The sequence below is a fragment of the Typha latifolia genome, chromosome 7, assembly GCF_019914945.1.
Source record: "Typha latifolia isolate L0001 chromosome 7, TyphaL0001v2, whole genome shotgun sequence".
Classification (NCBI taxonomy): Eukaryota; Viridiplantae; Streptophyta; class Magnoliopsida; order Poales; family Typhaceae; genus Typha; species Typha latifolia.
This window is the reverse complement of record NC_133092.1, coordinates 5213930-5241199: the sequence shown is the minus strand read 5'-3', so window position 1 is coordinate 5241199 and position 27270 is coordinate 5213930. Positions and strand designations below refer to the sequence as shown.

At 36.4% G+C, this 27270-nt stretch overlaps 1 protein-coding gene across 3 annotated transcripts in view; it reads left to right on the top strand.

Moving 5' to 3' along the window:
• LOC140792065 (protein unc-13 homolog) overlaps positions 1-27270 on the top strand; it is a 43656-nt gene that overhangs the window by 2037 nt on the left and 14349 nt on the right. For 2 of the 3 annotated variants that reach the window (XR_012109691.1, XM_073142878.1), the window contains exons 3-19: positions 4273-4332; positions 4426-4601; positions 4677-4741; positions 6997-7300; positions 17002-17068; positions 17232-17382; positions 18183-18350; positions 18431-18541; positions 18703-18912; positions 19028-19129; positions 20224-20454; positions 21174-21248; positions 21497-21571; positions 23108-23293; positions 23419-23568; positions 24139-24231; positions 25695-25766. Coding sequence is in view for 2 of the 3 variants with exons in the window: in XM_073142878.1 (XP_072998979.1) it covers positions 4325-4332; positions 4426-4601; positions 4677-4741; positions 6997-7300; positions 17002-17068; positions 17232-17382; positions 18183-18350; positions 18431-18541; positions 18703-18912; positions 19028-19129; positions 20224-20454; positions 21174-21248; positions 21497-21571; positions 23108-23293; positions 23419-23568; positions 24139-24231; positions 25695-25766 (2244 nt within the window). In the remaining variant the exon portion in view is untranslated. The remainder of the gene's footprint in view (positions 1-4272; positions 4333-4425; positions 4602-4676; positions 4742-6996; positions 7301-17001; positions 17069-17231; positions 17383-18182; positions 18351-18430; positions 18542-18702; positions 18913-19027; positions 19130-20223; positions 20455-21173; positions 21249-21496; positions 21572-23107; positions 23294-23418; positions 23569-24138; positions 24232-25694; positions 25767-27270) is intronic. The other variant, XM_073142879.1, reaches the window with a different exon arrangement.

Below are 27270 nucleotides of genomic sequence, written 5' to 3'. Positions count from 1 at the left end.
ATCAACTGCTTTCTTTTAAAATTTTTAGTTTTTAACGTCTATTTTTCACACTTTCTTCCTACTCTCATACTTTATCGAGCTTATTCGGCGGCCAATCTGGTGAGCCTGTTCGGCTAGTCTACACTTTAGTGAACTTAGATGATTTTTTTTTTAAATTTCTCTTTTCCCTTTTTCTCACTCATTTTTAAACTCCTCTTTTTTTACTGCTATAAAACAATAGTGAAGGGAGATCTCTTCCTTTACTGTTATTCTATACTAGTAATTTACGGATATAAAAATTTATCGAATTCAAATCAGAATGTGTTATAGTTTTGTGTGAGTTTTTTTTTATTTTAATTTTTAGGCTTCATATGTGACTAATTATTGCTTTCTTATTTTTCTATTATTTTTAATAAAATTTTAGAAAATTTTCAGCATTTTAAATAATATTTAAAATTTTACATAATTAAAAATAACTCGATCTGATATTGGCAGCTGATACAACCGATATGGTTGATATGTTTCGGTTTTTCTAAATGCCGATCTCGATCTTGATACCGAGTTTCTAAACCTTACTTCATACTATCTACTTATCACCCCCACAAAGTTCCAAACGGAGAAAATATAAAATATGTGTGTTCAGTTGGGGGGGGGGTTAGTGGGATGGTTTTCTCTTTTCTAATTTGTTTTGGTCTCATACTTCCATAGTTGTATTTTAATATGCTTTAGCCTAGATAAAGGGGTTGTCTGCATTGACATAACTTTGGATCAGCCATTATGCTAGGTATACTAGGATTTAGGGCTAAACTTTCCTGGGAGAGAAGGAATTTTTGGAAAGTCTTCTTAGTTAACCTGGAGTATTTGTTGTTTAATTGGAGAGGAAAACCTACATGGCTATGCTAGTGAATGAACCAGAAAAAGGGGGGGGGGGGGTGTTGAGAGAGGAGGGTGCACGTGCAGCCCTCTCCCCTCTCCCTCTCCGGCACGCGACAAAGCGCAACGGAAAATCGGCCGAATCCAAATCTAATTCAGATTTGGATCTTTGCCCTATAAATTTAAACCCTAATTCTCTCCCCTCAACACCCCCCAGCCTCATTTTCCCTTTCCTTCTTCTTCTCCTTCGTTTCCTTCTTCCTTACCGTTGGAATCGCGACGTGGGTTCGGCCGTCGGAGCATCGTCGGAGTAAATATGGACCATCACACTCCTCCCTGGTGAGCCCTCTCTTATCCCTCTAGTTTAATTTCAGTTTAATAAAGTAAATTAGAAATACCTAATTTGGGGGATTTCGGCTTCGCCGGCAACTCACGTTGGCCGGCAGCTTCGGGCTGCTGCTGCTCGTGCTCAATAGCTCCAAGCCGTTGGCCTTGCGCCATGGTTGCCTTCTGGGAGAGCCCTTGTGGCTCTAGTCGTCGTCAGCTTCGGAGTCGGTGGTGGGTTTTCCTCCACCTAGTGAGGACGACGAAGAGAGAGAGAGAGAGAACCGAGAGGCTTGAGGGTGGTCGTGAATCGTCGCCGACGGTCACTCCCTCCCTCAACTCTTCTCTTCCTCGCGTCGGTCACGGAAAGGGAAAAGTCTGGTTGGACTCGGGTTTAACCCGAGCCAACCCTTTTTCATTTGATTTTCGGGTTCGGGTTCGGGTTTGAATTTCGAATCCAAAGACCCAACCCGAACCACTAAAGTTTGGGTGGGCTGCCCGTAGCCCAATCCATTGTTTGGCTGGGCCTTGGCCCAGCCCGATTAGTTCCTTTTCTGGAATGGGCCGGCCAGAAGTAGCCCAGTCCAATCCAATGGGTAATTTAACCCATTTTAGTTCTTTGTAGTTTTTTTTTAAAATTTTAGAAATATTGACATTATTCAAATTGAAAATTTTATTATTAAAGGTGGTGATATTTAGTATGTGAGCTAGAGATTTGAGATTTCGGTTGTTTTGCCTAGACTCAGGTGAGTGGGTTCACTCACATATTTATTTTTATTATATTTTGTACCTTTGTCAGATCAGGAAAATTTTTTATGTGCAAATTTATTTATTTCATTCTTACGTGCAAAATTTTAATTGTTACGTTTTCTGTTTGCATTTAATCATTATATTCAGTGCATCACCATACTTTGTGCAAATATTAAATTTAGTGAAAAGAAAAATGAGATTAGTATTTGTACGATCGCTTGCGATTTTCCGTAGTGACTCAAGTTTATCTGGAAGTCCAGGGGAAAATTCTAAATCAGATCACTGCGGTGACTGTCTTAGGTGACTCTAGCGGGGTTAGGGAACAGTCGTAGGATGAATGAGAAATTTTCTAAGTGTTTCTTACTTCTCTCAACGGTTAGTGAAAAAGATAAAGTGTGTTGATCACATAGTGATACTATCTGATGATCCTAACCGGATCAGATATGAAGAAAAGTCCCGAACGTCATCTCGAGGTGACTTCTAGTTGATGTGGATCCACAAAGTTTAGATCTATTGAGATATATGACAGTATAAATATTGAAAAGATGTTAATATGTTGAAACTGTGCAAGGTTACAAGTTATGACTCTCTATTGTTATCATTGTCATTATTTAAAGAGCATGCCTAATGCAAATTATTATGTATATTGTTGTTTTTAGTTTTTTTTGAAATTATTTGGTTTTCGAGTGGATTTCACTCACTGAGCTATAGTTGTTGGCTCATGGATTATTATTATTTTTATTTATTTATCTATCTTAGGTAATAGTCAGCGGGGTGACTGAGCGAGATGTACCCGGACTCCACCTCTATTTAGGATCTACTTATTTACTTTTTCGCTCTTTTGAATTTTATGCTTTAGATTAAAAGATAAATTTATTTCGTTTAGAGACTCAAAAATAATAACATTGTTTTATGTTTATTGCAATTAGTTTTAAATTTAATAAAGTAGATTTTCTTTGTTTATTTATTGTTGCTATTGTACACTTAGGAAATATTAATAAGGCTTCGTGTATATCAAGCATATTGAGGTGCATGGCCGGTCATGATTCCTATCTCGGGTCGTGACAGCTAGTCTTAGATAACAAAAGAACTAGCCATCATCGCCCTTTTTAATGGGCTTTGGTCACTTTTTAGGGTTGTGAAAGGACAACCTAGAATCTTGAGGTGATTCTAGTTGACACTAACCAAAGTAGCCTTTAATAATCAGTTCTCTAAATAACGGATGTAGTATGTGGGTGGTCCCTCTATTGCATAGGGCCTATGGTGGTATATAGCTGCATATTCGGATGCCTTGGTGGTTTAGTAAATTTATGCATAGGACTACTGGTGGCCAAGTGTGGGAATAGCCTTGTAGGGAGGGCACATGCTGAAGTGGTATTGGTGGAGGGTGCAGTTGAAGGTAGGGCAAACATGATTTGAGGGATAGGGTTGTGTGGGGAGGTCATTGGATCATGATAGAGGAGTTGATTAGGTGGAACTATGAATTCTGATAGAGCAAGGGACGGTGGAAGCTATTGCATTGCAATTGCTAGGAGAGTAGGGGTTTTCCTTTGGTTTTGTCCCCTTCATATCCTGCATTCACCATCAATCTCAAGCAGGGGAGAGAAGAAAATGTGATATCAAGAGAGTTGATCAAGAGGAAGACCCTAATAATGCAATTAGGGGTTTCTCTTCAGTTTCGTCTCCTTCATATCCTCCATATATGCATGCTTAAACCTGATTTCTTAGCCCGCCAAGTCAATCGGCCAACTTGCCATATGTGGGCTCCAACTAGCCCACTAATGCATGGCAAAACGCCATATGCAGCCCAACCAGATATATCGGGCTGGGCTGTATATAGTGTATGTGGGGCAATATAGTAGTTGCTATCGCCTATGCAATCACTTAGGTGGTTGAATACATAGCCGTTTCAAAGACTGCTTGTAATTATCTATTTAATAGCCCGCTGCAACCTCAAGAGGGATATTCAACTTGAAACCCTGTGGAAGGCCAGAATCCACCGAAGCGGCATGGGAGTTGATAAACAATATAAACATATAACTATTTTCTACTTTCAATTGACAATGGTGTCAATTTCCGACAACCTTGTTATCTTGGGGTAGTTGTGCAGATAAAGGAAAAAGAAATTTTTTTAACCAAAAAGTGCTAAATTCTCTTTGACTAAGTATTATGTGGTCTTCCCATTGTTATGCGAAGCAAGTTCAACTAAGGTAATGAGACTTCTGTTAAAATTTTGTTTTTCCAGGTTGTAAATAGAAGTGTCACGTGAGTCAATATTTTGCTGCTTTCTTTATTTGACTAACTTAATTTAATTCCTATTTTAATTGAATATACTTTTGATTGCAGTATTATTTCTTACAAATTTTTTCAAGCTTAATAGGAGGAGGCATCGAAAATTATGGAAGAGTATGCATCTTTGATCTTTCATTAGATACTTCTTCTTTTCTCTAAATACTGATGCTTTTTTTAAGACAGTTCTTTGTTTTATAATGTTGACAGGGAAAATGTCCTCGAACTACTCCAACGCTATCGTCGTGATCGGCATGTACTTCTTAACTTTATTCTCTCTGGAAGCTTGATCAAGAAAGTTGTAATGCCGCCTGGTGCAGTTTCCCTAGATGATGTAGATATAGATCAAGTCAGTATTGATTACGTCCTCAATTGTGCTAAGAAAGGTATAATTGTGTCAGTTATGTTAACCTCATTAATAATGCTTAATACTTTACTCTGAGGAGCATTTGGTGATGCAGGTGAAACACTTGATCTCTCAGAAGCTATTCGACTATATCATGATAGCCTTGACTATCCTTCTATGGTAAGTAAGAACTAAGAAATGTGGCTATTCCTTCTCTAAACTTTGTATATATGAAATGGGCTTCAAGGTTAAGCTATAAGGAATGCTTTGCTGTAAAGTATTTTTTAGGAATACGTGCATTTAGCTATCTAAATATAATGTGTGCGAGTAGATATATACACAGCTGCATGTCCACATTTGCTGATGCAAAAGTTTGGTTGAGGAAACAAACTTATAAGATGCTACCTGATTGTATGACTTGGCGTGAGCCATGAGGGTAAGGCTTGGTCCTTGTATTTTGGAGGTCAAGGGTTCAAACTTCAAAGTTGTGGAAATAATCAAATAACCACTTTATAATAAGGGTAGGGTTGCCTACACCCTCCCACCACAAGACGTTAAGTAAGCAGGAGCCTCGTGCATTAGGACACCCTCTTTTTAATTTGATTATATGACTTCAATGAATGTAACTGACCATGTAAAAGATACTGGTGCTTTCTGTTTACTTTCATGATATCATCTTTTGCGTAATAGTTCTACCAATAATGTGATTGGCGTATTGTAATAATCTACTTGTAATAGAAGTTCTGTAGATGTCTCAAAGTAAAATATAGGTTGATATTGGAACTTGGTATCAGATCAAGTACATGAGGAACTTTTGGAGAAAAAAAGTAAAAGACATAATTTTGGACTTTATATGATTGTGAGCATGAAAATGCAATCAATCTGGTTGAGTTATGGTTTAGGCACTCTGGAGCTTTGGAGTCGAATGGATGATCATACATCATAAACATTTCCAGTCAGATTCAGGTCTGAATCTAACAATAAACTGACCAGAAAACAGGTTAACTTATTAGGTTCCTGGTAGACTGGATTCAACTGTAATCTGTCCTTAACCTGACCTAGATTCCTCTTAAAGTAATTTAATATAGCTTTGTGTTGATTTCCAGTGGAATTCATACCTGAATCTGACCTAAACTATTTGTTCTCTCCTTTCTTCCTTTCTATTCACCTCTTTGCAGCAAAATCCTAGCAGCTGCAACCATAGGGATTTGGTGGGCTCCTCTGTCTCTTAGCCTCCCTTTGATCTTCTACCCTTCTTCCATACTCTCTCTCACCTTGCAAGCACTGCATGCCATGTGGCATTTTAAATCTTTGGATGCATCTAATACATGCATTCTTCTTGCTCATGCAACATATTATAAAATGACAGCAAAGCATATATTGCTGTTCTTCGCTCTTCGCATATGAGTCAACTGCTATCTTTATTATTGAATGTAACAAATTGAGATTTTTTCCAACAGAAAATTCCTATTTTCTTCCAAAATATTAAAATGTACCGAAAACTAGTGGTTGAATTCTCTAAATATAGTACTTATGTTTATTATTCTTGATATTCTGTTGTTAAGAAGGAAGTCCCTTTATTTTTGTCTCTCTGAGATCGTATTTATGTTATGCAAAGTTATTAAACATTAGGGGTGGTTACTCATTTCGGAAAACTAATCGGCCATTTATAGAGGAGATATGATGTATATGCAATAGCTCACAATTGGTTTTGCTAATTGACAAAGGAACATTCTGTAATAATTTCTGTTGGATCTGTAACTAGATTTAGCCTTTGGACTTGCCATTGTACTTGGATGGTGGAACTAGAAAGGAGAGGAAGATATATATATTTTTTTGGTGGGAAATTTAGGAATAAAGAGAGTAAATGGAAAGTTAAACTATATTCCAATTAAATAAGTTCATAGGAGGGCTCGTGTGAGATAAAAAATGTTCACTCTTTCGGCAATATTTAGTATATCATTCTATCAGAATTTGCTAATCAAAAGTATGTCTAACATCATCACCACATTTATATGTAGTTATGTACATCGGTCGCCCAGATAATGGTGTTTCAGATCTCATTTGGCTTCTGATTGCAAGGAAAAACAAGTCTTGAGATATAAATAGAAAAATTTGAGTAAAGTTAACTATGTCTTTATCTGTATCTACTCTTCTCTGTTATTTTTTCTGTTGTTAATTTTAGTTTATGGGGTTTATGAAAAAAGTAGAAAGGCAAATGCATGGTCATGCTACTATTCCTCCAATTATATATATATATATATATATATATATATATATATTATTTGATCAATGTAATGTTATTTTCTCTTTGTTCATCCTTTTTCCATTACTTTTGCTAGCAATCCCACTTACCGGGCGAGCATTTAGTTTTTCTGTGGCCATGGGCAATTCATGATCAATATGACATTCTTTTACATTTCTTTATTTGTTAGAACAATACAGGGAGTACTGAAGAATTCTTTTTAGTTACAAAACCAGAATCATCTGGGTCACCACCAGTGCGAGCACCACCACAAGTCCCTGTCAGGATGCCATCACCAGTCCCTATGTTGTCATCACCTGTTATGACAAGTTTGTCCAAATCTCAGTCTTTACATTCTCCAGATGATCAGGAACTCACTGTTGATGATATCGAGGACTTTGACGATGATGAAGAAGTTGATAGCCTCAGGGTTTCTAGGCGACAGATAAATGATGTTAGTGATCTTTCATTACTAGTGCCACCATTTGAAACAGGTTAGTATGATTAGAACTCATTTGTCTATGTGACACTGCAAGCTGTCTGAACATGAAGAGAATCTTCATAGTATAATCTTATGAGAATAATTGCTAGCGATTAACTGAAAAATACCATAGCATTAAATACTGTTCTCACTTATACAAGTGACGAGAACTCTAGAAGTACCATGACAAATTTAGTACAAGCTTCAGCCTTAAAGTAAAGTAGTACATGAGGTCAGTTGCAGATCAGTCATTTATTGTGCAAGTCTCAATTAATGATATACTGTGTGAAATCCTGTTTTAAAGAAGACATCTGTGGCCATTGACTTTGATTAAATGTTAAGAACAGTCTTTTTTGTAAATCACAAGAGGAAACAAGGAAGAAGATAGAAAACTAGATTAGCCACACGATACATATCAAGTAGTATTTTCATCATTAAGATACTTGTAAGCAATCAATGGTTGGTGAAGAGTGCAACCGAAATGATTTTTCCACCACATGCAACTTATTAGAACTTTTTCCTTTAAGTGTGTTAAAGTTTTGTGCACCTGTTTGTCCTAGGACCTGATTTGGAGCAACTTTATTAGATGGTACTTGGATTGCTCTCATAAAATGTAATAATGCTTACCTGATGTTTTATTTTGACATAATGTCAGTGTTGTACGAGTAAAGCGACCCTTCCATCATTGATCAATTGAGTGGAGTGAGCATCCATAAGATTAATTCAAACTTGAAGAAAGTAGTGGCCCGTCTAGATTTAAGTAAGTGTTTGATTTGGAACATGTGCAGTGGTGATAGCTAGAATTCTCTTTTTGCTCAAAGTAGTGGCCCAAATTTTATTTAAAGAAAATAATGAAAAATAAGCTAATATGACCCATTTGTAAATACTATTTTTGTTTTTTATTTTTATTGTAAATCTAGGTGATACTCAAATATTCTCAATCAAGCACTTGACTAGGGATCTTTCGTTTGGAAGGTTTTTATTAGCGCTAGATTTTATATGACAAATTGTTCAATATCTTTTATGACGATAGTTGTGCCGACCGGCTCGGAGCATGCTGATCGGCACTTATTGTGCCGGGCAATGTACCGCATGTGGCACAAGGAGTGCCACACAACACCCCTCCTAGCAGCGATCCGTTTGTCGTCGACGTCGCTGCTCGTATTCCAAGGTTCCCAGTATCGGGATCGGGATCGGTATCGGCCGTCCGGAAAAATGATACGTATCGGCCGTTTGTATCGGATCGGATTATTTTTTAATTATATGAAATTCTAAATATTATTTAAAAAGACAGAAAAATGCAGAAAAATTTAGAAAAAATGACAAAAAATAAGAAAACAAAAATTACTCACATATGAAGTCTAAAAACTTTAAAAAATGTATTAACTTGCTCAAAATTTAAAATTTTATTGAATACCGAGCTGGTTCTCGTAAATTTCTATAGTTTTCATCATCATAATCACCATAAGTTTGTAAATATTGATGTCTGGGACCTGATGCTCTAAAAAGTGATTCCATCATACTAGTCATATTGTATGAATTTTATTGTGTGACTTGCGTTTGAGGAGGATAATAACTAGCATTTGGATCTTGTGCCTGAGAATACTGAGGATACTGAGGATAATAACTAGCATATGGATCTTGTGATGGCTCTAAATAATAAATACTCGATGTACCATAATCATAGGAACCAAAATGCATCTCATGACGACATCACTGATATGTATATATATCCTTAGTTTCTCTATTTTCACTCCTTATGCCTCTTTGACTTTCCTCAACAAATGTAGATAGAATGATTTCACCACCATATGCATCATCAGGACTATGACTAGTACTAGTAGGTATACTATCTCTTGCTGCCGAATGACTCGTACCAGCCTCTGCCTTCGTCGTGGTTTCTCCCAATATTTCATTTAACCATATGTTATCTCTGTCATCTAATAACCTGTCCTCTATTTCTCTGATCCATGGAGTCAAAGGGTCTCCTTCATCAAAAACATGATTTAAATCAATTAGTTGTTCATTTTCTGCCTTTCTTCTTAAATTTCTCTCCCTCAATCTCATATTATAATGACAAAAAATTAACTTCTCCAATCTTTTCATTGTCAATCAGTTGCGTGTTTTTGTGTGGATTAAGGAGAAAGTAGTCCAATTTCTTTCACACTGTGATGAAGATACAGTTTGACTTAAAATCTTCTTTGCTATTGGCGTCAAATTTGGTGCCTCCTCCCATCCATAAATAGACTACCATTTAGCTGGAGTGTTATGAGATATAGCTGCAGCAACTTTAGCAGTACTGAATTGGCCAGCTCTCAATCTATATCTCTCCATCTGAAATCATAAATATATTATTAGTTTATTGATTATATTGAAAGTTAAAACTTAAAACAAATAATAATAAAATTATTTAATTGAATCATAACTCACTTCTTTATCGCACAGGATTTGTTTATGAATATCGGGCTCAAGCTTGCTGATTACCTTTCTAACCCCCAACAAGACTTCACTATCATTATTGACATTTTTAGAGAATTGAAATCTTGGATTAAGAAAATATGCTGTAGAAATTTAAAATTTGTAAGCATTCAAATTTTTAAATATTCATAAATAAAAGTAAATTAAAACTTAAAACTTAAAAGCATGCTTATCAGTAGCGTGTATATCTCTATGTAGTTGTTTGTTCAATCTAGAATCAATCATCTTCCACCACTTCCTATAACTTTGGCCTACATTGTTTTTATTGATTCTTTAGCTATGTCTATTGCCTCATATACGAAACTCATCTCAGACTTGTCATTATTGTCTACAAGTCTTAATACTTTGACAAAAGGCTCAAATACTGCGGTGGCAATTGTAATATTATCCCAAAATGTATTTCCAAGAGCTATATTTTTTAAAGTTTCACCTAAAGATTTATCTTTAGGTTTCATATTCTTAATTTTCATAGACCACTCCTGTGATGTAAACATCCGTATAATATCATCCTTGTAGCGCATGATGCTCTCCAAGGTTAAAAAGTGAGTGACAAATCTAGTGACGCCGGGTTTGATGATCTCCCTACCACCAGTATTCGCCCTTCATCGCTCGCCGTTGAGCTTGCTTTGTAGCTCGACCTCATCGTCGAGCTTGCCGTCACTGCTCACCATCATCGCTAGTCGCCGGTCTCGTCATGGTCTGAGCTCGAGGCCCAGCTTGCACCCGCGTCGGGTGCCCTAGCTCGAGGAGGAAGATGGGCAGGTGGGTTGGGTTGGGTTGAATAAAAGCTTAAGTTGCGGATCTAGATGATACTTTACAATCATACATTGTTTTGAAAAACTTCCATCTTAACTCCAAGACTCCCATCTTAGATAGAATATAATTAGGCTCCGCTTAAGTCCTGCCTTAGCATCTCACATCATATTTTAATATGTAGATTGACTCTGAAATTCAGAATTATTGTACATGTTGAATAGTTGATTCAAATAGGTTACGGTAGTTCTTAATAAGAATGCATTCGAATATTGTTTAGATTGTAAGTATTAATTCAACTTCTTCTCTAATATTATTTCTTTTGTTTACTTATTTTTTAACTATCTTGAATTCTGGGCACCCGCTTGGGCATCTGCCTAACTCTTAGGCACTACATGGTCCCTTGTTTGCCCGTATACCACTTACAATTTTTTAAAACTTTGCAATCATATAATTACTTAAGAAACTCTACTAAACCAACGTTTCTGACAATTATGCAGTAAGTTGATAACAACCACCAACAAGTAATTACTAGAGAATATAACGAAGGGCAATAAAATAATTAACAATACACCAGCATATAATGAAATTACGACACCAAATGGCTATTTGGTGTTAATGTTTTAGGGAAAACACATTTTCTTAAAACTAAAGTCATAGTGTTTTTCATAAAATAGGTTTGTTGGTTACAACTATTAAACGTGGCTTAAATTTTGATGTTTTCATACCCCCCTTCCCCCAAAATAAGTCATATTTTACCCCTTTCCTTGAATTTCTTCCCTTCCTTTGAGACCCAATTCAGCAGCTACTTCTTTACCCTTTGCCATCATCACCACAGCTATTCCTCTTACTGCTCTACCACTCCTCTGTAGGATGTTAAGAAGTGACGGAATAGTGCTAATAAGCGATGAGTGTGTTGCATGCCTTGAAGTGCTAAAGTGGAAACAACATTGAAAAAGAGATGGAGTTCTTAGGACGAAAGGATAGAAATAGAATAATACTCTGAGATACAACCAAGTAACTATGTAAAATATTGATATTGAAAACACAAGTCTAAATCTTATTTTTGTAAACCATGATTAATGAAGAGAAGTCTAAAAGTTATCACTATTACATGCAGATATAGGCACATATATGCATATGCGGTCCATATCCCATACAGATGCGCGTATTATGCATGCTTTAAGCAATTATGCATGGGCTTGCAATCTCATATGCTGCCATATGTGGTTGGGCAGCAAAGTTGCGAACACTCCTAGCGAGGTAGTTTTAAGACATTTGCTGCCCATGCATTGATATGTAGTCCCTTGGAATGCTTTAAGCATCAGATAAATGCTACAAAATCAGCAAAAGTTCCTATTGCCATCTTGAATGAATGCAATTAAAGAAGTTTGTCAATTAAAATTTGGTTGGCATGATCGTTGATCACCAATCAAATTTGGAAGATCTTGGTTCCCTCAAAGGTAAAGATTTTCCTTTGCTTGCTTGCTTGCTTTGACACACTTTGTACGAACAATAACAACTCTCAAAAGAAAAGGATACACTAGTAGTGTTGAGTGTGTTCTATGTGGTGAAGCGGACAAAATTGTTGAGCATTTGTTAATTCATTGCAAATTTATCAAGCAAATCTATACCACTTTATTAGCACGCTTTACAATCGATAGATGGCCAACCACTTGGGGTGATGGAGAACAGACAACCTCCCCCACTTTAATGGGAAGGACGATAAATGCGGTACAAGATATCGGGATCAAGATCAGCCTCTCGAAAAAATGATATGTGTTTCAGCCGCTCGGATCAGATCAGATTATTTTTTAATTATAGAAAATTCTAAATATTATTTAAAAAGGCAGGAAAATTTTGAAAATTTTAGAAAAATGACAAAAATAAGAAAATAGTAATTACTCATATAAAGCCTGAAAACTAAAAGAGTTTTGTAGAGTGTGCAACAAAAGAGTTTTCTATTCCATAACTCTCACTTATTTAGCTTACTCAAAGAGACCCTCTTTTGGTATCTTTGTTGATAGGCTTATTTATCAAATTAGAAAGAAGAGAAGGAGAAAGAGAGAGATCTAGGAGACAAGAAGGTTGATCCAAGGATCAGAATTTCAAATCCTATTAAAAGATGTTTTTCTTACTTTTGTTTCTATTTTCTTCAGTTTAGAAATCAAATCCAAGATTAACCATTCTATATATAGCAAATTGAAGCTAGATTTATCATTTGTGTCATTCTACATAAATTTAGCATATTATGCTAGTTTTTTTTATTTAAAAATACTCTTCAAAAATAGAAGGGGGAAAACATGATTTCCTTGGATTTTGCCCCAAATTTCAGATATTATAAATTAATATATCGAAGTTATTCAAATTGAGTCAAAATTGGTGAAAAAATATGTTAGAATAATTCTATATGAGTTGATTTGAATCCGAAATTTATAATTTTGAATAAATTTCAGCATAATTAAAATTATTTTATATATTACTTACCCCAAATTTTCACTCAAAATATATGAAATTATTTGGTATTATATGCTGAATCATATTTCGACTTGGTTATTGCTATATTTATAACAAAATTGATTTTTTTATGATATTATCTAGGGATAAAGACTCTAATGTAAGCCTTAATATATATACTAGAACCTAAAATATGTATAGAAACCCTAAGAAACCTATATAGAGACGTGGTAATGTGCTGATTGACATGTATCGAGCCGATAGTTTATCAGCACGACAATACTTAGATTTTCTTGACCAAGCTATTTGAACTTCAGGGACAATTTTAAGGTAAACAATTAAGTAGGTTGATATAGTTTTATCACTCCATACAACGAAATTTAAATGGTTTGCACATCACATCAATTAATGAATAATGAATGAACTATTTTAATATTATGATTCGACTACGAGGATTAAGTTAGTTGAGTCAAATTGAGTTAGTTAGATTTATCTTATTATTTTAAATTTTAATAAAATGGATTATCGGCATGTAAATTCGATCCGCTAGGATTTTTACTCATATAAATAGGAGTTGACATGTTTTGATAATTATCGTTGAATGAATCTAAGTTTAGCTAAATATTTCTTATCGTTTTTATCTTTTAATATAGTTGTTAGATCGCTTTTATCTTCGTAGGAGTAGATCGTAGTTATAGAACCTCCAAAGCTTTCAAACTCTAGCCACTGTCTTCCTCTAGTAGCCACCCTACTTTACGGCCGTTCACCACCACCCTTATCCATCCGTCTCCTTTCGACGAACGTCGTAACATCGGATAATTACTATGCCCTATTTCGACCTTCATCCACTGGTTTATTTATTACTTTTCATCCATACATCGGAATTATGTGAAACTAGAATGATTGGAACTCTAACTCATGATGCTATCACCATATAAATTTTTATAATTTTCTTACATCTAAATCGGTTCGGATTTAGTTCGTAACATTGGTATTAGAGCCGATGTTTCTCGACCGATGGTTAGCACGAGATCGAAGAAGATGAACAAGAAAGGAACAACTGTGGAGGACCAGGAACTCACCTTTATTCTTGTGAGTGTCTCCTTGGCTGCATCACCACCACTAGCAGCCGCCAGCGATGACCCACCGGCGCAGGCAAGGACAATATTTAAATAATTTTTAAATGAGTTGAAGAAGATGCAAACCTCTCTCAACAACTTGATCCCGGCCTTGACAGAGGCCTTACTAGCCACCCACCGCCGCCTATAGTTGCCGACAACGGCGGTGAAGCCCTCTCACGCTAAGAAAACCCAACCTGTTTGTGGGGGAGGTGTGCCAGCACAAACCGCGACTTTGACCCCTCCTTTGGCTGTGGTGGAGGTCCATTGACAATTGCAGACCCAGAACACAACCGCTGCCATGTCGGAGCTGCCGGCAATAGTGGCTCCAAGGTCTTCTTCACCCATGGTGGAAGCTAGGGCCGAAAACCCTAGCTTTCCACTGACGGCAATCCAGGTGCTCTTGACTTCAACCACCACGTTCTATCTCTTCCATAAGACCCTCACACCCGAGCCAGATCGGCGGCAGTCGTAGGAGATGGCTGGTAGAATGCCCGCGGTGACTCTCTTTGTTGCAGCAAAACCATCGCTCGTGGGCTTGGGTCCAACATTCCAGCAACCATCGGTGGCCATGGTCGACTTCCTCTAACCGATTGCCATCCAATGGTGGCCATCCAAGCCGCTGGAGACCGCCACATGGCCGAACTCGGTAGCCACGATCACGGTGAATTTTTGCGAGCCAAGCAACGTTGGGGTGGCTTCTACCCTCGGGGCTCCTGTGAAATGGGGCCATGGCTAATACCAACCGCAGCCACTAGGGTCGATGGGCCCATCAGTGATACGCCATAACCGTCGCTCTGCCGCTGCAAGGACAACTTGAAGGTCGACTGTCGGCAACCCACTACCTAACCCAGCAGTGGCTGGAGCCCATACAACCCACATCGGTGCCTTTAGGGTGAAAAACTTTTTTAGCCCTAAGGTTAGGGTTTTAGCTACGGAATGGGAGAGTTGAAGTGCAGATATCTTGAGATGTACCGAATTTTCGCGATCCGAATCAGTCAACTTGGGGCTCGACTACGAGCCTGAGGACGACTCTTGGAATGACTCGATGGACCCTCGTAAACTGATTGAGCCGAACCTGCATGCAGACTTGTGGTCCCATGAGCATGACATGAGCCAGAAGATTTAGGTTGTATACTAGTCACCTTGAGGACGAGGTGTCGGCAGCATGGTGGATTGTACGATTCGACTATGTGGGTTAAGTTAGTCTAGTCAAATTGAGTCAGTTAGTTAGATTTATCTTATTGTTTTAAATTTCAAATAAAGCAGATCATCTGCATATGGATCCGATTCGCTAGGATTTTTACTCTTAGAAATAAGAGTGTACATATGTTGATAATTTTTGTGGAATGAATATAAGTTTAGCCAAATATTTCTTATCATCTTTATCTTTTAATATAGCCGTTAGATCATATTTATCTTCGTAGGAGTATATCATAGCCGTAGAACCTCAAAAGTTTTCAAACCCTAGCCACTATCTTTCTCCAGCAGACACCCTACTCTATGGCCGTCCACCACCACCTTTGGCCGTCCGCCATTCTCTGACAGTAGCCGTAACGTCGGATAATTACTATTCTACTCTGTTTTGACCTTTCTCCACTATTTTATCTATATATTGTTATCCAGACGTCAGAATCATGTGAACCAGAACCATTAGAACTCTAACTCGTGAGCCTAGCACCATATAATTTTCATAATTTTATTACGTTTGGATCAATCTAGATCTGGTTCGTAATATTTAATGCAGATGAGGAGCCCCAGATGAGAAAATAATACAATTTTCATATTCTCAATATGCTAGAAAATTCCAACAAATATATACTCTAAAAAGATAGAAACCTAGCTTCCATTAGGTCATTGTCTTTTGGTTGTCTAAATTGCTTTAGATAACGATGATGTCTAAGTTATCTAAGATAGGTTATGGGTTAATAGAATAGGATCCTTCTATAAGTTGTATACAACTAAATATACTAAGATGGATTTCTTCGTTGCTCTTAATTTAATTAATAGCCTATTACAAATCAGAACTGGAACGATATGTTCGTAGGAAAATTCTAAAATTTTTATGTGTGGTTGCCTCAGATATCACGGATTTGATGGCTTTAGAATAAAGCGGTTCCAAGATCTCGATGAAAAGATATGACTGAAACAGTGGATGAAGATCGAAACTGGACAAAAACGAAAATACCGACAGTGCGGCGGTCATCGGAGGGCTGCGGATGACCGTAAGGTGATGGTGGGTGGCTAGTAGGGAGGGTGACTCATGAGGGGAGGTGTGGATTATGGTTTGATAGCTTGATAGGGTTTCTAGGGTTAATATCTTCTCCGAAGAAAGTGAAAGCAATCCAGCGGCGACGATTAAAATGTAAATGCAAGATAACAAAATTATTTTAACTCGATAGTCAATCCACAATTTTATGATCCCTAAGTAAACATTGAAACCCTCTGTTTATAGAAGTAGAAACATAGCGGGTCGGATCTAACTCCTTGCTGGGTTTATATACGTAGATTATCCAGTTTAATTCAAATCTTAAAGCAATAAGCAAAAGCAACTAACTAAATTCGACTCAACTCGACTCAACCTAATTAAATCGACCCCTGCAGTCGGGTCGTAACATAACAGATCTGGGTCCTTCAATTGGTGAACTGCTAGACATGACATGTTCATTTACCATCACCTTTAGTCCCATGCCTTGCAACTTATTATAAAGACAAAACTAAGGATCCAAGTCTGTCTTGTTAATCAATAGGATGTTGTATGATTAAGAAAGATGACACTTATTACATGAGATTATTAGAGGAGTCTAAACGATTTGCGATTCCAGGTCTGCCTGGTGGGAAGATTTTGTATAAATATGTACGGCAAGAAAGGCATAATAGCACTGACATGTTATGCTGTACTCTTCAGGTATTACTGATGATGACCTTCGTGAAACTGCATATGAAGTTCTCGTCGCCTGTGCCGGTGCTTCTGGGTATCCTTCTTTGTCCTTAGTCTCCCAGATTTCTTCTTCCTGATTCTTGTGTTTGTTCTCATATTAGAAATTTAAGTACTGCACTAAATCATGTCAAAACAGTTGTCATCACATTTTGGTGCTTGCAGTCCTCCTCTGTTCTTATTTGTTGTTCCTTGTCTAGGGGTCTCATTGTACCAATGAAAGAAAAGAAGAAAGAAAAGAAGTCCAAATTGATGAGGAAACTTGCTCGCAGCAAAAGCGAAAATCCGGCACCCGAAACTCACCTTCCAGGATTAGTTGGTCTGTTGGAAACAATGAGAGCTCAACTTGAGGCATGCTGCTTACCTTTCCTTTTATCCTGTTATATCATTAGCTAAATCTTATTGAGTATAACATAATGCAACTTTTGAACTACTAAACTTAATCGCGAATGCAAGTTTTTCTTTTTCTTATGGCAGATGTTTGGATTTCATTTATTATACAAGTTGTCCTCATGTCCTTGTGTCTTCCTATATACTTTGTTGTTGCAAATTAGTGCAATTGCTGCAGCTAAAGAACTTCTGTACTTCTTGCATTGGACATTTGGGAATACTGTAAAAGTATTAAATTCTCAATGTATTTTTTTTAACAAATTTGCATAACCTCTAATGAGTACGAATTGCACTTTCGGGTTTAGACAATCAAATAGGCTTTGAGGGGTTGGTTATTCAGATTTAGCCATCCTCCTCTTTTGCTCCATTTTTTCTTGGTACAACTTTACTCGTAAGTGCCTACAGTTTAACACATCAAGAATATTTTGCTCCAACTCTGTTCGTCAACCACATTTGCAGAACCATTGCATCGCGGTCACACATATAAAGGAGCCTTTAAGGCCCGAGGGATATTCATTCTAAGCATCAACTCCATTTATTAATAGTTGAGGCAAAGATTTCTATTTATTGTGAGAATACCTCTTCTTTAACTGATTTTGGAGAATCATAAATTTCAAATACTTACTGTCCATCATAGTTAATGACTCTATCTTGTCTATTAGTGGTACGCGTTCAAAGTCTCCTCACTATACTTTAGGGTTATGCATACCAAAGATTAGACATTGTTGATCATTTGCAATTTGATTTGTTTTTCTCATCAGATTGCAGAGTCAATGGATATACGCACAAGGCAAGGATTGCTTAATGCTCTTGTAGGTAAAGTGGGGAAACGAATGGACAATCTCTTAGTTCCACTTGAACTATTGTGTTGTGTTTCAAGAATGGAGTTTTCTGACAAGAAAGCTTATCTTCGGTGGCAAAAAAGGCAGGTTAGTCATCTACATTAGCAGAAATGAGTCTAGCTAACTTTGTTCTTATCTGTTTTACCTTTTCCTTGTTGGTTGTTTAGCTCAATATGCTGGAAGAAGGCCTCATAAATCATCCGGTAGTAGGCTTTGGGGAATTAGGGCGCAAGATCAATGAGTTAAGGAACCTATTGAGAAAGATTGAAGAATCTGAGGTTTGCACTTTTCTAGACTTTTTATTCTTCTGTTCATTTTCTCTATTTCCACCGCTAGTTTACTGTTTACGTACATGCGCTATACAAAGTTACAACCATCCAACATGATATCTGTCTTCTGGTTGGTAGCTAATTATATGTTTTCTCTTTTCTACTTCTAGTCTCTGCCACCATCTGCTGCTGAAATTCAACGGATAGAATGCCTTCGATCACTTAGAGAAATTGCCACTTCACTTGCTGAGAGGCCAGCTCGGGGAGATCTTACTGGAGAAGTTTGCCACTGGGCTGATGGCTATTTTCTCAATGTTAGACTGTATGAGAAAATGCTAGGCAGTGTTTTTGACATCTTGGATGAGGGAAAACTCACAGAGGTTGTCTTTACATTTTATTTATTTATGATTGAAATGAAACTGCATTAGTAGATTAATATGATTGCTTTTCTCTTTTGCTAGTTTTGTTACATCTGACATTTCTTGGACAATGCAGGAGGTGGAAGAAATTCTCGAGCTTCTGAAGTCAACTTGGCGAGTTTTAGGAATCACAGAGACAATCCATGACACGTGCTATGCATGGGTATTATTTCGGCAGGTAACACTGAAAATGAGACAGTCCTGATGTTGGATTATCTGTCCACATGCATATGCAGCGATCTATTATTCTGTTTGGCTGCTTATTTAAGCACCAACCTTATTGTGACCAGAAGCTTGTAGCTATGTTGATTGACTTAATGTAGTGGTATACTAAACTTCAGAGTTCGGGGTAACAACACTTAGATGCCATCATTATACTGAATTGCTAAGCTTCTTTTCCCAGTTGTAAGTTCATTATGGTGTATTTGACTCTCCTTTAATTTATTTTCATTATTTAACATTTGGTTCCTACTATGGTTTCAAAATGTCGTGAGTATATTAGCTATTGGTAGGCCATCCAGTGACTTGCAGCTCTTGCTGATCCATGCTTCCTATGCTGGTATTATTGCAGCATAGTATAAGGGAAGAACTTGGGTAGTAGCACCTCTGCTGTAGTTATTAATTTATTATACCCCTCCATCTAGTAGGAGACTAGAAGGGTACCCATGAAAAGTGTCAATAAATTAAATATCACTGTGAGAAGAATGCTTACTGAAAACAATTTATCAACAATGATCTATTTTCTGTTGAAGGCATTCCTTTATCCAGAAGAGTTAGCCTTTCTGCTGTATTGTAGATAAGCTGAGTATGTCTCTTCTTTTGTGACCTTGTCCTCCTTATAGTTGTGTTTGCATTGTCTTTGAGCTTTGAGGCTTTCCTTTTTAATTTTTAATTTTTTTATTAATCTGATGTTGAGTCATGTTAAAATATAAGACACATCATGTCTCTGCTAATTGATGGCGAGTTGCAGTTCAGATTTCATGCGAAGTCTCTACCTTGTTTTCTTTCTTTAGTTTCCTTCCTTTCGCTTTCTTCAGGACATATATTCATACTGGGGTGATATAAATCCAGATAACAGTTTCATGTGATGATTTTAAGAGTCACATCTTCCTATAATAAAGCATTATGAGCTATTTATTTGTGAGATGAAATTGTGTCTCAAATGATACCAGTGCCACATTCCTACTATAATATTGGAATATGATGTATTGAATATCTCATCAATGTATTGGTGAATTAAATTTCTAATTATAGTTTTGTTGTCGGAAACAGTTTGTTATTACAGGCGAGCAAGAGATCTTGCAATTTGTGATTGAGCATTTGAGAAAAGTGCCATTGAAGGAGCAGCGTGGTCCACAGGAAAGATTACACTTGAAAAGTCTCCGTTGTTCGGTTGAAGTCAAAGAGAGCCATCAAAATTTTACATTTTTTCAGTCTTTCTTGTTTCCAATTAAGAAATGGGCTGACAAAATGCTGGAAGACTATCATCTGCACTTCTCCGAGGTATTTTTATCTCTTGCATCACCGAATTATGGTGCTTGATTTGCTCTTGGAGGGTCAATAAGATGTCGAACTTATTATACATTGTAAATACTGCATTTGCATGTGTCTCATTTGTCATTTGAAATCCACCCATTGAACTCGCAGCATGGTACTGACTCAAAGTTTTCTGGTGTCTATTTGAGTTTGTAAGTATATCTATTTGTTGGATCAGAGCATCAATGTAAAACTGAGCCCTCTATAATTTGCTTGCAGTGAAGAGTGTTATTTTGTCACTTAAACAAAGACCACAATCTAAAGAGTTGATCTTATAACCTTTTTTTTCTTTTGCCCCTCATGTTAGTGAGCTTACAGAACTTTCTAGGTATCATTTCAAAGTTGAGATAAATTATCGGATACTTAAAAAACACACTTAGTTTCACTATCTATGCATTTTTTTTACAAATTTTCCATCTTTCAGTTATTGATGCTTTATCTGTTCATTGAAACTTTCAGTAATAATTTGCTTGGCTGAGAAAGTTCTTTGGGACCTGTTTAAAGTTCTATGCGACCTGTTATTTGTTATAGTTCGTGTAGATATGAGTCAGAGCCATATATAAATTTCTGTCTACTGATAATATCTCAGAACATTTGTTTTGATTTCTTTTACTTTTTCAGATATTTGTGAAATTTATCTGCTGGACTTACTTTTTCATGTTTTAAATCTCCATTGTGATTTGCAGGGGTCATCCGTGATGACAGAGATAGTGACTGTGGCGATGCTTACAGCAAGGATCTTAAATGAAGAAAATGAAAAGGTTTGTGGATTTCTCCTTTCTTGGTTATATTATCCACATTATTTGTTTTGAAAAGCCCTGGTGAACTAAATTGGATGATTTGTTCATTCGTTGGCAACAACTTATATCTTTACGGAAGTTTGTTTTTCTACATTTCTTTTTGAATATGGTCTTTTGACATTTACTTAGCGAAGGATTTTGCATAAGAGATTATTATTTGCAGTTTTGCACATGTAACTTATACATGTTTTTCTGTTTCTTCTTTGCAGCAGGTAACAGACTCAGCTAGTCGTGACCAGATTGATCTTTATATTTCATCTTCCATTAAAAGTGCTTTTTCAAGGGTGAGTCTTCTATTACTCTAAATTAATTTTGTTAATTTATTTGCTTACATTTCTCCTTCATGATGATCCCTTGGGCATATGCATATCTCAAAATCAGTTGATTGATGGAAAAGTATAAGTCTTGAAGATATCTTTGTTGGAATATAAAAGATAAAAAACCATCATTTTCTAAAATTCTAAAAGCTTAAGCTATTAGCATTGTTGATGAGTTACATGATACCAAAGCATTCGAAACCCTCTAGGCCTACTTTGTCAAGTTGTAATAAAAACTTCTACCTATTTAAGTTAAGTCTACTTCTTGGACTTGTCAAAATATCTTAAGTTTAGAAAGTGAGGAGAAATTTTGGAATATAATAAAATAAAAATCACCGTTTTCTAATACTTTAAGCTTTTAAAGTAGTTGGTGAGTCAACATCCCTTATGTTTCATAAGCTTATTTTTGTATATCATGATTATCACTATAATTGGGTGAGAAGATCCTAGCCATTTGTTTCTTTTATTTTTCTGTTGTACTGATAATGTTCCACATGATCCCTTTTTCTCAGTTAAGTTGTTTAGATTATAGAAAGTATTTTGATGATGTAATGGCAATGTGTCTTTTGGTAGTATAGTACTATAGTTACTGTCGACTATCTTTGTCCTTTCCTTTTACTGTTTGGACCGGATTTATGGATTAAATCTGTAAGTCATTTTATGGCAAACAGCCTTCCTTCTTTTCTTTCGAAGCCCAAAGCCTTATTCAAAAGGGTCTGAGTGAGAAGGGCCTTCTCCGCTTCTGCTACCATGCGATCATGCAAGTGGGCTGAAAGTTGTCATGGTTGTGCACAAGTAGTCCATAACCATAGCAATACCTTGTTGGGAGAAGTTTCTAGCTAAATTTTACTTGTCCAAATTATGACTGGCCATCTTGGATCCTGCATTGAAGGATTTGTAAAAAGATTTTCCATTGCCTACCATGCCAACTGGTGGCATCCTTCACATGTGGTCCAAATATAGTATTTAACTTCTGAAGAGTTGTACGTTACTACTCTCTTGTATGCAGAGTATTGATTATCCTCTTCTTGCTGAAAGTCCGTAATCTCTCCTGCTTTTAGGCAGTAATGGTTTATTCAATATGAGAGTGTGACAGCATAAACAATGCCATACTAATGATTTATTTTCCTTGATTTGTATTATGCATTTTGAAGATGACAAGCACGATTTCAAACAACTTTTATTCGGATGAATAAAACCTTGTATTCTTCTCATCTGTTTCTCTGGAGTTTCTATGTATGATTATTGCTCAGTACATGGATTTGCTAGAAGCCTAGAACCTTGTGAATTGTGAGTTTTCTCTTTGGATTTTAACTTTTCTTTCTTCTCTCTTCACTGAAAACCTTAGTTCTGGTAGTCTTGTGGTTGCTGTAGCTATATATCTCTTTCTGTATATCCAGCTTATTTTGCTGTCATGTATTTGTCATTGATTGGATCGTTCTTTACCTTTTCTATTGTACCAGCAGATCATAAAATGTAACAGAATTTTGTTGTTTCTCACAGATCACACATGCTCTTGAAGCCAAGGCAGAGACGGCACGTGAACATATTTTAGCCTCTTTGGCAGAGGAGGTCAAGAAGCTTCTGAAAAAAGAATCAACCATTTTCTTACCGATTTTATCAAAATGGCATCCACAGGCTGCATTTACTTCTACTTCCCTTCTCCATAAACTTTATGGAAACAAGCTGGTAAGTGTACTATTGGCCATGGCTCATTTATAAAAGCTGTATTATACTATTATCTTTTTATATCACACATGGTGGACATGATTCTACGGTAATTTCAAGGTGCTTACTTGGAACTATTGTGCCAGAGACCATTTCTTGATCGTGCTCAACATCTTACCGAAGATGTTGTTTCTGTGTTCCCAGCAGCTGACAGTCTTGAACAATACATAATGACCATAATGGTTTCTGCAGTGGGAGATGATGACATATGCCGACAAAAGCTAAATCTGTACCAGGTAAAAATATGTTTGTTCTCTTCTTCTAAATTTACTGGTCCAAGGTCGCATAGCATTTTATTCTTCTGTAGGATAGAATTTAGTATCGTGACCATCTGTTAAGATGTCACCTTCTAAAATCTCGTAATCCTGCTTTAAAAAATTTCTCTAGTTTACTTCTTATGCTTGTCACAACATATATATTTTTTCGGCCAGTTTTTAACCTATCCTTTTAGATAAGACATTATCAAACATGGTAACTGTGTGAAATTTTCAAGAGGTCTTGGGTTTCTAACCTCATATTCTCACAAACCCCTTCCATCTCTATGGGCCTCGTGAGCTTGCACATGTCTATTTCCATGCAGTTTCTGGAGGGCAGAACATAAAGGAGGTGCCAAGGCATGAATAATATTGCCAACCTCTTTCTAAGCTTTTAAAGAGGATGGAAATCACAACAATGTTCTTGTTTACATGGATTAAATTTACAGAAGAGGACCATATATCTGATCACAATAATTTTCTCTATTTCTGTTACACAGAATTATTGTTATCCTAAACATTTCGCTGTATGTACTTTCTTTCCTTTTTCAGATTGAAAATATATCTGGTACATTGGTTTTGCGTTGGGTGAATTCACAACTTGACAGAATAATAGGTTGGGTCAAACGGGCCATTCAACAGGAGGTAACTGGAGTTTTATCTGTTTTAGAAGGTTCATGCATATATCATCCATAATGTATTACCACTCAGTTTTGTGTGCTTGCTTTTTTCTACTGCTCGAGGATGTTATAATGCTACCAATTACTTACCTCTTGTTTCTTGTCGTCAAATTGATAAGCACAAAATTTTGTGTGATATGAGCACTAATTATATATATATATATATATATATATATATCTCCTGTATTCAGAATCTGTCCGGAGTAAAGTAAAGTGACATCTTTCAGTTAGCCAATTTAGAGCTGCACCTTGGAGACATCGGCATCAAAATTAGGAGATTAGGCTATGTTACATAGATTTTGTTTGCATAACTAACCAGGGTTTTTGATCCACAATGTCTGCAGAAGTTATTTATTGTGTCTGACCTCAGGCTTAGGATGGAAACGACATAACTTTCTTTAACATAGAAAAACTTATGAGCTTCTTCTTTCATTCTTCATGTGAAGTGTTTCCTTGCAGTCAGCCTGAAGCTGGCCCTCTCTAACTGCAGGAATTCCTGATTGATCATACTACCACACTAGGACCCCACCTTAAGGTCTTCATGAGAGCCTGTTGCTGGCTGGACGGGATTCTCCTGTGGGACCTGTTCCAGCCTCTTTAATCCCTGTTTTCAGTTTTCACCCTCTCTTAACCTAGGTTGCAGCACTAATTGGTTTTGACGGAGATCTCGTTGGATGTCTGATCTGTCATCTGATAACGCATCAAACAATTCCCACATATCCACACCCAACCCATGCCCCAGCCTAACTGCCTGAGATTTCTAGTGCCTAACCTGCACCAGTCTGTTACTCTGACCGCTTTTGTCTATCTTTTTCTATATCTAGCCATGCAGGAGATCAAGTCGGGGCTGCAACATCAGTTGCCTTGATCCTTGATGTAAGGCCAGGATTTAGAGATTGGACATCTGTCAATTGTCTATAACAAGAATTCTACATACAATTTTGTTTTACTGGACAATACAGAATAGGGCACCAGAACATGTTGGTTGGACAACTGAATGCTGACATCATGATATTGACAACCAAAATTCCAAAAGGCTTGGAAACAATCATTCTTTCATTATAATTAATCTATTTTAGTAAGTGTCCTTTCAGGCTGCGATTAGAGTCCCATTTTTCTGTGTTGTTTTCTTACTTTAAGGTTAAGGGAGTCTGGAGTTAGGCTGGATAAGGGAAAGAGGATTGGATTGAAGCCCCAGTGGGATGTCTGTACTCTGTTCTATCATAATGAATCCCTATCTGGGGTTTAATTTCTTACTCTCTTCTTTCTTCTTCTTACCTTCTTGCACCATTGTGCCTTTCTTTTGCTGTTTTATCGGCTGAGTCTTCATTCCTTAATGTTTACTATGTTAGTGTTCCTGCACTTGCCTAACATTGTTGAATTATTACTTATTGCTACATCATTTTTTGACACTTCTAAAATTTACAGGCTTGGGATCCTATATCACCTCAGCAACGCCATGGAAGTTCCATTGTAGAGGTCTATAGAATTATTGAAGAGGTTCTATCTAAATACTGAAAATCTCCTATAATGACTAAATTTCTAAATTTTGGTTTTGGGTTTTTCTGTGTTAAATTCTCTGCTATTTGATTCCATCATCTTTAGTCACTTTAAAATTTTTACACTTCAAAGTGCTACTATAATTCTATGCCATAATTTTAATTCTTCTTTCCATGGGAAATAGATCATTGAGACATGTTTGTATTCATACTTGGTTGCACCAATTACATACTACAGTAATACAAAGCTGAATTAAGAGAGAAAAACTGAGAAATGGGAAAAGAGGGTCCATTTTATACCTAAAGGCAAGGTTCGCCGAATTGGGATCAATATCGGGATCGGTCTTTTGAAAAAATGATACGTATCGGCTGGACAGGACCGGATCCGATCAAATTTCTTTTAATTATGTAAAATTCTAAATATTATTTAAAAATATAGGAAAATTTAAAAAAAATTAGAAAATATGACAAAAAAATGAGGAAATAATAATTATTCACATATGAACCTTAAAAATTAAAAAAAGTATTTATTTAAAAGTCAAAATTTTGATGAATACCAAACTAGATCTCGTAAATCCTTGTGGTCATCGTCATCATAATCACCATAAGTTTATAAATAATAATGTTTAGAGCCTGGTGCTTCAAAGAGTGATTATATTATATTTTTTATATCAAATAGGTTTTGTTGTCTTTGAGGAGGATAATAATCAATATGTAAATATTATGTCTGAGGATACTAAGGATAATGGGAGAAAAAAATCAGCATATGGATTTTGTGATGGCTCAAACAATGAATACTTGATAAACTATAATCATAGAAAGCAACATTCTGATAATGATGTCGTTGATATGTATGTACATCTTTAGTTTTTATGTTTTTAATTTTTATGCTTTCTTGACTTTCCTCAGCAAATATAGAAAAAACGTTCTCACCACCGGGTGTATTATCAAGATCATTATAGTTATGGCTGGCATTGATAGTTATACTATCTCTCGCTGCCGAATGATTTATACTAGTCTTTGCTCTAATCGTGGTCTCCCCTAATGCCTTATCTAATTATAGATTATCTATATCATCTAATAATCTATTCTTTACTTCTCCGATCCATGGAGGTAGGAAGTCTTCTTCATTAAAAACATAATTTAAATCAATTAGCTGATTATTTTTTGTTTTCCTTTTAAATTCTTTTTCCTCAATCTCATATTATAATGACAGTAAATTAATTTCTCTTATCTCTCAATTATCAATCAATTATGTGTTTTGGTATGGATCAAGGAGAAAATATTTAAAACTTTTTGACACTGTGATACAAACAGTTTGACTTAAGATCTTCTTTGTTATTGGTGTCAAATTGATGCCTTCTCCTATCTATAAATGGATCATCATTCTGCTGGATTGTTATGAGATATAGTTGCAGCAACTTTAACAGTACTGAATTGGCTAGCTCTCAATCAATATTTTTTCATCTAAAAATATTATTGAATACATTTTATAAGAAATTGAT